Source organism: Aethalodelphis obliquidens, unplaced genomic scaffold, assembly GCF_003676395.1.
Source record: "Aethalodelphis obliquidens isolate GAN/ISIS:26980383/991018 unplaced genomic scaffold, ASM367639v1 scaffold55, whole genome shotgun sequence".
In the NCBI taxonomy this organism is placed as follows: domain Eukaryota; kingdom Metazoa; phylum Chordata; class Mammalia; order Artiodactyla; family Delphinidae; genus Aethalodelphis; species Aethalodelphis obliquidens.
In genome coordinates, this window is record NW_020837999.1 from 9,113,824 (window position 1) to 9,127,074 (window position 13,251).

Below are 13,251 nucleotides of genomic sequence, written 5' to 3' on the forward strand. Positions count from 1 at the left end.
AAAACTAAAAGTGCTTAATTAATCTTGCCTCTTACCTGCCCAACCTTCATCAGCTTCAGCATCTAGATTATCAAATTTATCAAGCTCCTTCAGTTCTGATGCACTAAGGATGGAGGGGCGTTCAGGCTCAGAGGCCCATGAAGGAGGTGGGCCTCTTCCTCGAAGGCCTCTAACCAGTGACAGGTTATGAGAGAAAAGGATACTAAGTTTTAATGATACTAAATTAGGAAAATATTAAAAGACTGGAATTTAGTTCATTTCAATTCAGCATTAGTTTTCTATACCGTGATATACAAAATATTTTGCACCTGACATGTATGAAGAGATTATAAAATTAACAAAGAAATTTAAGATAATACATAATTATATTTCTTATGCAGATATTTAATAGCAAAGTTTTCAAACATCTAAAATAAAACAAATATATGTTAAAGGATGATATGGCTAAGACTAATACTAATCTCAAAATACACTAAGCAAAAAGAAAAGAGAATGGGGGTTATCAACATCATGGAAGGAAGGAGTAAACAAGTGCCATACATTTTTGGGGCCACAATTTTCAGTTTTTAGAATTTTATGTCAGCTGATTTAAAGTTTTAGAAGAATAAAGTATTTTTGTTCTGTCTTACGAAAGTTAGCCAATTACTTGTTAATGGCAAATGCACCTTGAGGACAGAAAAATAAATCCCCATAATCCACTCAACCTCCAGAAAATCTTAACAAGTATACATATACCCTGCAAACTTTAATCATTTAATAGTCTTACTTGTTTGTTTCAGTTAAAGAAGGTGGAAACCTCATGGGACCATGTAGAGGAGGATAGGCCATCCTTGGATACTGCTGAAACATCTGTATAAAAGAAACAAAAATTGATAAAATCTAGCTACCCAGTTATTTTTTTAAAAAAAGATCACCCTGACTAAGCCTGAAATTATAATTTATAGAAATGATTAAAATAAACAGTACTGTCAATAAATAATTTTATCTACTGGTATAGATGATCATTCACCCTCAATAACAAGCCATTTAAATATCTATTGCCTCCAACAAGTCATTACAAATACAGGTAATAACTAGGACACATCTTATTAAGAACTTCTGTTATCCCATTAATTAAGTTACATAAAAATGACTGTGTACTGAAATGAAAAAGTAAAAACGACGACATGCATGCACCCCAGAAAACTTCAGTTTCTTAACCAAGTTCAAATATCAATACTTGACATGATATAATGTGAGACCTCATCCTAATGCAAGAGTAGATTTGCAGATTTGCTGATAAAGAGGAACTCAGTTCAGATAAAAGGATAGTCCATAACCCAACAGAGTTGAAGGAGGAAGTGGGTAGGGAGCTAATTGAGAGATTTTCTATGGGTGGGGCATAGGTGGATTCTGAGTCATTACACAGATAGTAATTATATACAGAGGCGCAAAGATGATGCTCTCCACGGGAACTTGGCTTTGAGAATCTGACTTTAGGAGAATTCTAAGATTATGAAGACAAATAATAACACCAAAGGATTCATCCTATGATTTGGAAGGGAAGAAGTGTCAAGGAGTGCTTGATTATTTACTATTTGCTTATATCCAGGTTAAATTATGTTTAAAAAAATGAAATTGTATTATCTTAAATACATAATTTATATCCTGAAATAGTTTAGTTTTTCTTTAAAAAAAACTGATGAGGGAATTACTTTATACTAGAAGAAAGGCTATGTTTATATGATTGTGCTGTGTAAACAAGAAATGTCTAAGCAGGGTTGGAGCAAAAGTTAATTAAGATAAGCAACAGCTGAAACACAACAGGAGACGCTTTTTGTTTGGGGAACACTCTGCAGAATTTTCGGTTGCATCACACTTTACACTGAAATTAGCAAATACACTATTGGAGGCAAATGTTCATAGGATAAGTTGCATTAGATCTTTCTGATTATTTAGGCATAGGTATTAATTTCATGTGGTATTAATAAATGTTTGAAATTTAGGAATTTGCCACAAAAACTGCATAAACAGGGGACTCCCCTGGTGGTGCAGTGGTTAAGAATCCGCCTGCCAATGCAGGGGACACGGGTTTGATTCCTAGTCCTGGAAGATCCCACATGCCACAGAGTAACTAAGCCCGTGTGCCACACTACTGAGCCTGCACTAGAGTTGCATACACCCCAACTTTTTAGAGCCTGCGAGCCACAACTACTGAAGCCTGCGTGCCCTAGAGCCCGCACGCCGCAACTACTGAATCCCATGCACTCTAGAGCCCACGTGCCGCAACTACTGAAGCCCGTGCCTAGAGCCTGTGCTCCGCAACAAGAAGCAGTGGTTAAGAATCCGCCTGCCAATGCAGGGCACATGGGTTTGATTCCTAGTCTTGGAAGATCCCACATGCCACAGAGCAACTAAGCCCTGCACCACAACTACTGAGCCTGCACTAGAGTTACATACACGCCAACTTTTTAGAGCCTGCGAGCCACAACTACAGAAGCCTGCGTGCCCTAGAGCCCGTACGCTGCAACTACTGAGCCTGCACGCCGCAACTACTGAAGCCCATGTGCTCTAGGACCTGCATGCCGCAACTACTGAAGCCCACACGCCTAGAGCCTGTGCTCCGCAACGAGAAGCCACCGCAATTAGAAGCCCACACACTGCAACGAAGAGTAGCCCATGCTCGCGCAACTAGAGAAAGCCCGCGCGCAGCAACGAAGACCCAACACAGCCAGAAAAAAAAAAAAAAAAATGCAGAAACAACTGTAAGTTCTCAACACATAATAATGGTGTTTTAAATGTTTTTGTTTAGTGACACGTTTTATTTGAATAAACTCATTGATGAAATTGGGAACAAAGCTCACTTGGTCTCACCTTTCCCCCTTATCCCATTCCACCCCTACGCCCGGAAATTCAGGCAGGGGTCCTTGGAAGCACAATTTGAAAAATCTTAGGAGACAAGCATTTGGATGCAAATCATTATTCAAGGTCAGGTTAGCACATAAGACTGTTTTATCATACACCCCAAATTTTTAAGAAAATATTTAACAAGTAATTGTATTTAATAATTTATTTCCCTCTACCTTAGAATGGTTAAGTAATAATGATACAAAGAAAAAATAGAAAATATGGTTGGACCTTGACTACTTAGGAGTTAAGTAATAAGAAAAATAAATGTATGAACTAGATTGTTCTTTCCTTTGAGATTAATGGTTTTCTCAAAAAATGTAAAGTTATTTACTTGAGCACATGTAACTTGCCATATAATTTCACAGTAGACTGAGAGCAAACGAATGAATGAGGGCACCAAATCTAACTACTAATTTATAGGAAATATGGGGGTCAAAAGTATATATATATGTGTGTGCGTGTATATGTGTGTGTGTGTGTGTGTGTCTGTGTGTGTATATATATATATATATTTGTTTATTTTTTAAATTTCCCCTGCCCAAGAAGCAACCACTATTAAGTTTTGTTTCTTTTTTCTTTTTTTCTTTTTGGCTGCACCGTGTGGCATGCAGGATCTTAGTTCCCTGACCAGGGATTGAACCCGTGCCTGTATTGCGAGTGTGGAGTCTTAACCACTGGACTGCCAGGGAATTCCCCTCAGAAGTATATATTAAATGAAACTACAAAGATGGAATCAGCAAAATCCAGACTATGAGAAACTGCACAGGAAAACAAATAAATTGTAATAGATATGCTCCAAAGAAAACAAGCGATAAAGGAAAAGAGGTACCCATAGATAACAAGATTACTAACAAAAATATAAACCATCTCAAGAATAGATGTTACCTGGATCCTAATTATGAGATAATCAGGGAAACTAGAATATTGACTTGGTATTTTAAAAAGAATTTTCAGGGACTTCCCTGGTGGCACAGTGGTTAAGAATCCACCTGCCAATGCAGGGGACACGGGTTCGATCCCTGGTCCAAGAAGATCCCACATGCCGCGGAGCAATTAAGCCTGTGTGCCACAATTACTGAGCCTGCGCTCTAGAGCCTGCAAGCCACAACTACTGAGTTCACATGCCACAACTACTGAGCTCACATGCCGCAACTACTGAAGCCTGCAAGCCTAGAGCCTGTGTTCCACAACAAGAGAAGCCACTGCAATGAGAAGCCCATGCACCTCAACAAAGAGTAGCTCCCGCTCACCACAACTAGAGAAAGCCCGCACGCAGCAACGAAGACCCCATGCAGCCAAAAAAAAAAAAAAAATTAAATGAATAAATAAATAAATAAGAATTTCTTTTTAGGTGTGGTAATGGCACTGTGGACGTTTCCCTAGTCTTTATCTTTTAAAATATAACCTAAAATATATATGGATGAGATGATATATCTAGGATTTTAGTAATCCCAGGTGGTGAGAAACAGGTAAAAAAGATGGACCACAAATCGATAACCATTGAAGATGTATGGTAGTTATGGGAGGAAGAAAGTTCACGCTTTCTTTTATCATTTCTATTTTTGAATGTTAAAAATATTCCATTATAAAAAGTTTTTTTAAAAAATTCAAGGTATACTAATAAAAACTTTAGAACTAAAGCAGGTATTATCCTTTTCTTGTGCCATGAACAACCCCTCTGGCAGTCTGATAAATCTTACGGACCTCTTCTCACAGAAATGTTTTTAAATGTATAATTAAAAACACAGTATTACTAAGGAAACAATTATACTAAAATTCTGTTACCACAATATTTAAAAAACAAATTTGTGATACAGTAATGTATGTGCTTCATTAAATAACACTAATAACTATTTTGAAGGAATGCTGAGTATAAACAATATTTGCAATACCTAAAAACAATGTAATGTGATATGAAAATACCTATGATCCCTAAGGATAAAACATGGGTACTGATACTTTCTGTGATTTGATTCCTAAATTCATAATCAAAGAAAATTTTAATTTTTAGTTAGATGTTAATGAAAATAAAGACTTCAACTTTTTCCCATTCCAATTCTTTCCTTGGAATCCAGATCAAAAACCTCTTTTTTAACCACTTGCTGATTCAACAATACTCACGTAAGAAGGCATCATAGCTCTGTATTGAGAAGCAAGGGCAGGCTGTTGTCCATTCAGTTTAGCTTGTGGAGGACCACAAGCTATCCTCTTTTCCACCACTTTGAGGATATCATTTTGCTCTGATGTTCCAGTCGTGCTTTCATCCTGGCCAGACTTTTCATCTTGGTCAGATGTTAAAGGCGAACTAGCAGATTTACCACCATCTCTCCAACAAGCAACATCTGGTATGAAGAGAGAGAAAAAATAAGAAAAAAATCTGAAAATGGAACAGAGTGAAACCAAACTAGGCACATTTCAAGAGAAGTTAAGCAAGTAAGCATAGTGAAGGAATAGTGAAAGTCTAATCTAGGCTGTACTAGAAATTTAGACTTTGAAGGTGTTTAGGTAGTCAAGAGCAGTGGCTTCCAAAGCAGAGAGGATGTACCTCAGAGCAGCGGTCCCCAACCTTTTTGCCACCAGGGACCGGTTTCATGGAAGACAATTTTTCCACAAACAGGGGGAGGGGGGTAATGGTTCAGGTGGTAATGCGAGTGATGGGGAGCGGCAGATGAAGCTTCCTCACTCGCCAGCCGCTCACCTCCTGCTGTGTGGCCTGGTTCCTAACAGGCTGTGGACTGGTACTGGTCTGCGGCCCAAGGGTTGGGGACCCCTGCCTCAGAGGGTACCACCAAAAGCAAATACTGGGGTCAGGGAAGAAAATATTAGAACTTCCCTATTAAGCTTCACCAATTTTTGATACAGAGATTAAAATCACTGTTATACCTGAGGTGTCCTGAAGAAGGGCAGAGGGAGTTCCATAACCCAGAAGGATTGACAGTGATGCATGCTCTCATTCGTTTTCAGTCTACTATTGCTAGTTACATGTGCCCAAGTGAGCAGATTTAGTGACTGCATTACCTGATTCAACTACACTTAACCAAATAAAAGAGATAAATGGTTTTACAAGGAAACCTTGTTTGGTTCGAATGGTCTCTACCTCCTGCTATTCACACCCTGTGTAGTCCCCTCTCAGCAGTGTACCAGGATTGGTCTGTGTAACCTGTAGAATAAGGCAGGAGTGTTGGCTGTCTTCTCTGAGAACAGGCTATGAAAGCCTAGGGGTTCCATCTCGGGTGAGAGATGTCTGTCTGTCCCTCCTTATTTTTTTCTGAGGAAATCCGTTGTGAGCCACGGATACAAATGAGCCCACATACAAATGAGCCACCATGAGAGAGCTTAAAACAGCAGCCCTAGTCAAGTCAGCATCGGATGACAGTTTCACTGCAATTCTGCTGACAGAGAACCAACAAAACCTAAGCTAGAACCCCCAGCTAAGTGGCTCCCAGATTCCTGACCCTCAGATACTGTGTGAAATGGTAAGCCCAGTTCAGTTTGTCTTTTTAAGCTGCCAAATTTGTTACACAGCAACAGGTAACTGGTGAAAAGAAACTAAACAAGAGAACAGTGGAGCTGACACATCTATTCCTAATACAAACTCATCAACCACATTACAGTAATTAAAAATAAAAATTAAAAAAGGTGATTTACCCAGACCTGGCAAGAAATGAGCCAAAGAGATAGAAAATGTATTAGGTTATCAAAAACATGAATTTGTAATCATTACTGTAAATAGGAACTTCCCTGTACATGGTACAGGGTTCTTTGAGATATTTGGTGACAACACTATGAATCCAATATAATTAATCAGATGTTTTAAAATCTCTCAAAGATTTTATATTTCTATTTTTAGTTTCTGCTTTATAATGTACATAATACGAGTATCTCTTACTATCCAAATTGACTGGTTCCTCAGTTTGATTTCAGAATATTAACAGAAAGCAAACGAATGGATATAAATTATAAACAAATATTTGCATATTGGGGAGGTGTGCTAAAAAATTTTACTATTGTAAAAATGACCAAATATTGATGTGCAACCAAGTCACCTAGGCATCTTGTTAAAATTCTGACTTTTGATTTAGTAGGTTGGGTGTGAGGCCCAAGACATATACTTCCAACAAGTTCTCAAGTTAAACTGATGCTGTTCATGTAAAAACCATACTTGAGTGGCAAGCAACTACAGTTACTATCTGCCTTTTCAAACTAGGTGAGTCATCATACATACAACAATAGCAGACAGGAGGTTATATCACAAGATAAAACACAAATATAATCTCATTCTGTATTTTTATTAAATAGAAAGTATTCTTACTTGGTGGGCGTAAACTGGGTCCAGGTCCATAGCTGTCATCAACTGATTCTTTTTCTTTTTTTTCTTGATCCCCAGCTGCCTGCAGGCTGGGAAATTCTTGCTGAAAATGACTATTCACCTGGATTCCTATGGATATTTTTAAAAAAACCTTACATGTAACTTTTATACTGAAGATAATTCAAAAACCCTCCCAGGATAGAGCTCTGTCTTTTTTTGATAATTTATTCCACATTTCAATGATGACTGTTTGTATCCATAAAACTTTTAAATTTATCTAGAATTAGAATCCCTTGGAAAGTTAATGAACAGCCATGAGGAAATAAAAATCTAAGAAAGGAATCTGCCAGACATTGTTCCAGTGGACTCATTAAAGATAATGAGGAAAGTAAGGAGAATTTCACTTCTGTTTCTCTTTTATTATGACTCCTTTCATTTTCAACATAAGTAAAATTCCTTTACTAATAAATAACTCTAAGAATCAGTTCAAATAATACTGCTAAAATAGAATTTATGAATCAACACTACAAGTATCTTGGTGAGACTAAAATGCTTCATTTTAATTTATTGCAGAGATACTGATTGCACCTCACTATTCACTCATTCACCTATCTACCTACCTGCCCGCCTATTTATTTTTATACTTCCATATATTTAAAAGAGCTGATTTTATTAGCTTGAGGGCCCAGATGGGTTTTTCCATACAATGTTTTATAGATATGTTTTGCAAGTGGGAAAATTAAGTTTTGTTGGGGATTCCAATCATTTCTAGTAGGGAGGGAAGTATTACAGCTACTGTGCTTTATGGCTACTCTCTAGGTCTTCTCTACCACGGAAATCGTGAACAGCATGTTTGAAACAGAAGAGGTTTAGGGGCACAGATGGAAAATAAAATGGTCTCTAGCAATCAACATAACGTCTGGGTACTTTTATGTCTCAGAGCCGAAGGCACAAGATTTTTTCTGGTCATGTAGGGTAAAGACAGAGTAATGTGGGGCACAAGGTACCTTAAAGGCTCCTTCTTTAATCTCTATTATTGGCTCATACATGGCTCTTAACACTGAAACTTAAGTAGCCCAAGAGAATTTTTACAAGACCCTTTTTTTCAGGGCCTGATAATACCTTTTGACAGTGTTCTCTACCCCTGCCAAAACACCATAATTCGCCCCTTATCTCCTGCATGGCTGTTCAGTAACCATCAAACCTAACCAGTTTCCCCAGCTAATGTCCACTTACCATCTCCTTGCCCACCTTGCTTGTTACTGGCCCATGATTTGGGAGCAGGTGCTACTTCTGGGGGAGCTGCAACCCCAGGTTTTGGTTGTGCTGGTGGAACTTCTGGTGCTCTTAAAAAAAATATGACTCCATTATTTCAGATATTATATGTTTAAATAAAATAAATATTGCATTTAAGCTAAATTTGTATACAAATTATTTTGGCTACATATTTACTCAGATGCACGCCACCATGTTTTCCCTCTGCAACATTCCTTTAAATTTTGTCTCCTTTCATTTCTACCCATGAATAACCCAAGGAGATGACAGCTTTGTTTTTAACTTTGGAAAGAAAAGGGGAGGAAGGGAGGGAGGGAGGAGGGGAGGAGGGGAAGAAGGAAGGAAGGAAAGAAGAGAAAGAAAGATAAAAAAGAAGCACTCATTATTGAACATAGCTACCAAAAATTTGTTTTGAAGAAGTGAACATTTATAATTAGGAATAACATTATAGTCATACATACAGTCTGGATTGGTGGGATTAACCAGGGGCTAAGGCTAAGCAAGCTCTCCATTTGGCAGTCCACAGTTTCATGACTGTACATATTACTGTTAATCAAAAGAAGTAACAGCAACCTGCCTGATGCATCCCCATGAGTAAAAGGTGTTTTAAAGGGGTCTACAGTTTTATTCAATTCTTGTAATGAGTTAAGGCTTAAAAATGAAAAAGGCAGTTAACAGGCTTAAGAAATGCAATATATTTCTGGTATACTTAGATCTAAAACTGACTTGCTACTATAAAATAATTCTATAACAACTAAGAAGTAGAGAACAATAAGTCTTTAGTAAGCTTCACCCAAGCAGTTGTATTTATTATATAAAGCTCCCCAAACCAGAATATAGAAATTTAGTAACAGATATAGGCAAAAAGCATTAAGTATTCATGTTCTTGTGTTATTTTTAAAAACTACCACTACTTAGATTGGTCATTTAATAAACCAAGAGCCCTGAATAATCCATGACACAGAATGCTAAATATTTATTGAATGAATGATGATTAAGCGGGATATTACTAATTCCACGCCAGCTTTCTTGTGAATTCTTTATTCATTCAAATAATATTACTTGAGCACCTATGATGTGCATCAGGTATAGTTTCAATGAATCAGGCAGACAGAAACTCTTAGCTTCATGAAAAGTAGTTAACAGAATCAACTCTTAAATCATTTTAGAAAGAGAATGCCTGATTTGGTGAGGATGGGATAGGAGGGAGCCCGACAGTGTATGATACAAGGAAAACTGTGATTAGCAATTCTGTCAACTGTTCTACCCTGACACATAAAAATACTGCCACTAAACCCACGCATAGGAAAAATTACACAAAAGTTGACTATATAAAACACAAAAGTTGACTATATAAAAAAGGGCACAGCACAACACCTAGCACGTAATGAACTCAAACATAAGTTCCCACAAAGAAAGGGGAATGATTTCATTCTTTAACAGACTTTGACTCACTTTTCTTCTTCGTGTTGCTCTTGTTTTGATGCCCATCCTGTGCCATCTTTAGGTACGATGTTCACATTAGGATCATTGCCTTTGTTTTCCGCTTTGAGACTTGGGAGGTTAGCAGGTGGAGGCATACGCCGTGAAATACCAACTTTTCCAAGACTCTGCAATCCATGTCGAGCTGCAACTAAAGATCAGTAACATCAACTTTCTTAGTAACTATTTTATTCTTAAAACAAAATAAAAAGACAATAGGAATTAACGGGATCTTGAATTATTATTTTCTATTTTAAAATGAAAAAATTAAAACTAAGCCACACACCTGCAACATAACCCAATGTAGAAATTATACTAAAATTAACTATCAAGCCACTGAGCAGATGCTTTAAAAATTCTAATAACTGGGACTTCCCTGGCAGTCCGGTGGTTAAGACTCCACGCTTCTGGGCTTCCCTGGTGGCGCAGTGGTTAAGAATCCACCTGCCGATGCACGGGACACGGGTTCAAGCCCTGGCCCAGGAAGATCCCACATGCCGCAGAGCAACTAAGCCCATGAGCTACAACTACTGAGCCCACGCACCACAACTACTGAAGCCCGTGCACCTAGAGCCCATGCTCTGCAACAAGAGAAGTCACCGCAATGAGAAGCCTGGGAACCACAATGAAGAGTAGCCCCCGCTCGCCACAACTAGAGAAAGCCCGCGCGCAGCAACAAAGACCCAAGGCAGCCAAAAATAAATAAATAAATAAAATAGAGTATACAGAAAATAAATAAAATAGAACATACATTAAAAAAAGAAAATTCTAACAACTGAACCAACTCTATAAACTATGAAAAAGAAAACACTGACAATGCTGTTTTTTAAATTTTTCCAGGGAATCGATTTTAAACTCGAAACTTCGTACGTTAAAGAATAAACATGATATGAAACAGACTCACAGACATAGAGGACAGACTCATGGTTGCCAAGGGGGAGGGGAGTGGGGGGGTGAACTGGGAGTTTGGGGTTAGCAGATGCAAACTATTAAATACAGAATGGATAAACAACAAGGAGCTACTGTATTCAATATCCTGTGATAAACCATAATGGAAAATAATATGAAAAGATTGTATGTATATGTATAACTGAATCACTTTTCTGTACAGCAGAAATTAACACTACTGTAAATCAACTATACTTGAATAAATTTTAGAAAAGAAGAAATATGCTACCTTTATGTACATAATGAACACTGTTAATGCACCATATAGCTATCATGTGTACATGGTCCAGTTTTCACTCTTCACTGTAAACACTGGGTTCAAGGTATTAAAAAACAAAACAAAACTAAGAACCACAGGACTCTCTAGTCCATAACTAAAAGTGGTAGAATAAATCCACTAATATTTATGCCTATTAATTTCATTGACCAAGTCTCCCTTTTGGAACCACATAGTTTTATTTATTTTCTGATGACAACAAACAGGAAAAAAAAAACATATTTTATAACATTTATAAATTTTCAGCCTAAAAAAATTCATATCCCTTCAAAGATGTGTACGTATATAAAAAGCCCAATGTAAACAGGGCTGCATTAACATATGTTTGCCCTAGATCCTAATAGCAATAGCCCTAGTGTGTCATTTACAGTAATAAAACAAAACCATGAAAACTATAAAAAATATAAATGCCACTTGATTTTACTCACCTGTGGTTTTCTGAGTTTCTAATGATTTACCCTTGTAAGTATTAAATAAACTGAGTGTCGCATACTTTTTCCCATCCTTTGCTTTTGTGTTCTGGCCTGACTTCTCCGACATTTCAGTGGAAACTCATCGAGTCCAGAACGTCCTGCCACACCCCTTAAAACCAGTCTTTAAGATGCACATAAGAAAGAAAAACAAGGAGGAAAACTTTAGAATTAGTTTACTAAATGCTGTTAGTAAATTCAAATGTTCACAGAAATTCTGAAAAATAAAAACATGAGAAATTAAGTCAATCTTCAATAACTCACATCAACAATAATTTCAAGAGCCTGTAAAATTCCAACAACCAAAATGTGACAAAATTAATCAAAATAAACTTCCATGTGCTTGGTGAGTATATTGTTTATGATTTGTAATCATTTAACTACACTATAGAGAATAAGGGTTTCAATCCATACTGAGATGAACAGTTCAAATACAGTGAATCTATGGATAATGTCTTTCTATTTAATAAACAAATATCATTCAACTTAATAGGGTTGAGATGACTGGCATGATCAGCTTACACATATGGAATCCAAACATGACAGAAGGATAACATCATTTCCCTATAAATTGCATGCCTGTGTTTTCAGGCAGTATGTGTCTAACAAAGATCTATTAGTTTAACAGTTTAGAATAGAAAGAACATTCTATTTTCTCGATGTTCTGCAAAGGGTAGATACTTCTTTATAAACCCAAAGTACATAAAAACAATATTCTATTTCATGGCTATGGAGTAAGTGTTCAAGAAATGGTGTACACTTGTCAAAACAAATCTCTGTATATATAAGAAGTTATTAGAAGTACATAGTATTTTAATGAACATTCATATACAAAGAGAATGTTCATCTTTGGAACTCATGTACCCAATTAAAAACTAGTTTATTAATAAACAGGGCAAAAGACACAAATTAGCTCTCATACTATTTCCCTTCAATTTAGTGAGGTGTACATTATCAACCTTAGGAGTTGGATTTTTTCTGTTTGTTTTGTTTATTTTGTTTTCAGGGTGGACGTAGGACAGGAGGCGGTGAATTCTACCAATAAACCATCAACAGCTAAAAGCATGGGAGCTAAAGATAACACAGAGTAGTATATAATGCAAAAAGCATTCAAAGTCAAGGAATGCCTGTGTAGACCCTACCATCATAAAAATCATTTTATGTACTGGTTTTACATTTGTCAATTGCAGAATAAGCATCACCTGCAGAGACGTGATTTTATATTCATATCACCTGCCACAATATTTATGGCGTTCCATAAAATTTATCAATAATTTTCACATCTGTTATCTCATTTCAGTCTAGTAACTTTATGATACAGTTAGTATTCTGATTTTACAGATAAGGAAACTGATGTTCATAGGTAAACAAGATTGGATTTGAAATCAAGGCTTCTGGGTCAGTCCATTTACACCATGCTGCCTCCTCCCCATGTAACTGTAATCACTTAGCTTCTCCAAGTATACATTTACGATAGACCATCTTTCCTTGAAATAAATTGTGAAAACGACTCATCTGAAACCAAAAGAACTACATTAATGAATATAAGATGGCTTACAATCATATGTGGCAGAATGTATATAATTAATTTTATCCCAAGG

At 36.9% G+C, this 13,251-nt stretch overlaps 1 protein-coding gene across 15 annotated transcripts in view; it reads right to left on the reverse strand.

The window, feature by feature from the left end:
* Nucleotides 1-13,251, reverse strand: part of PRRC2C (proline rich coiled-coil 2C) — a 99,095-nt gene that overhangs the window by 59,875 nt on the left and 25,969 nt on the right. For 10 of the 15 annotated variants that reach the window (XM_027086326.1, XM_027086332.1, XM_027086328.1 and 7 more), the window contains exons 2-8: nucleotides 11,609-11,774; nucleotides 9,929-10,106; nucleotides 8,435-8,544; nucleotides 7,202-7,327; nucleotides 5,011-5,231; nucleotides 767-849; nucleotides 36-169 (exon numbers count right to left, since the gene is read on the reverse strand). In XM_027086326.1, coding sequence (XP_026942127.1) covers nucleotides 36-169; nucleotides 767-849; nucleotides 5,011-5,231; nucleotides 7,202-7,327; nucleotides 8,435-8,544; nucleotides 9,929-10,106; nucleotides 11,609-11,720 — 964 coding nt within the window. In that variant the 5' untranslated portion in view covers nucleotides 11,721-11,774. The remainder of the gene's footprint in view (nucleotides 1-35; nucleotides 170-766; nucleotides 850-5,010; nucleotides 5,232-7,201; nucleotides 7,328-8,434; nucleotides 8,545-9,928; nucleotides 10,107-11,608; nucleotides 11,775-13,251) is intronic. The other 5 variants (XM_027086330.1, XM_027086327.1, XM_027086337.1 and 2 more) reach the window with 3 other exon arrangements.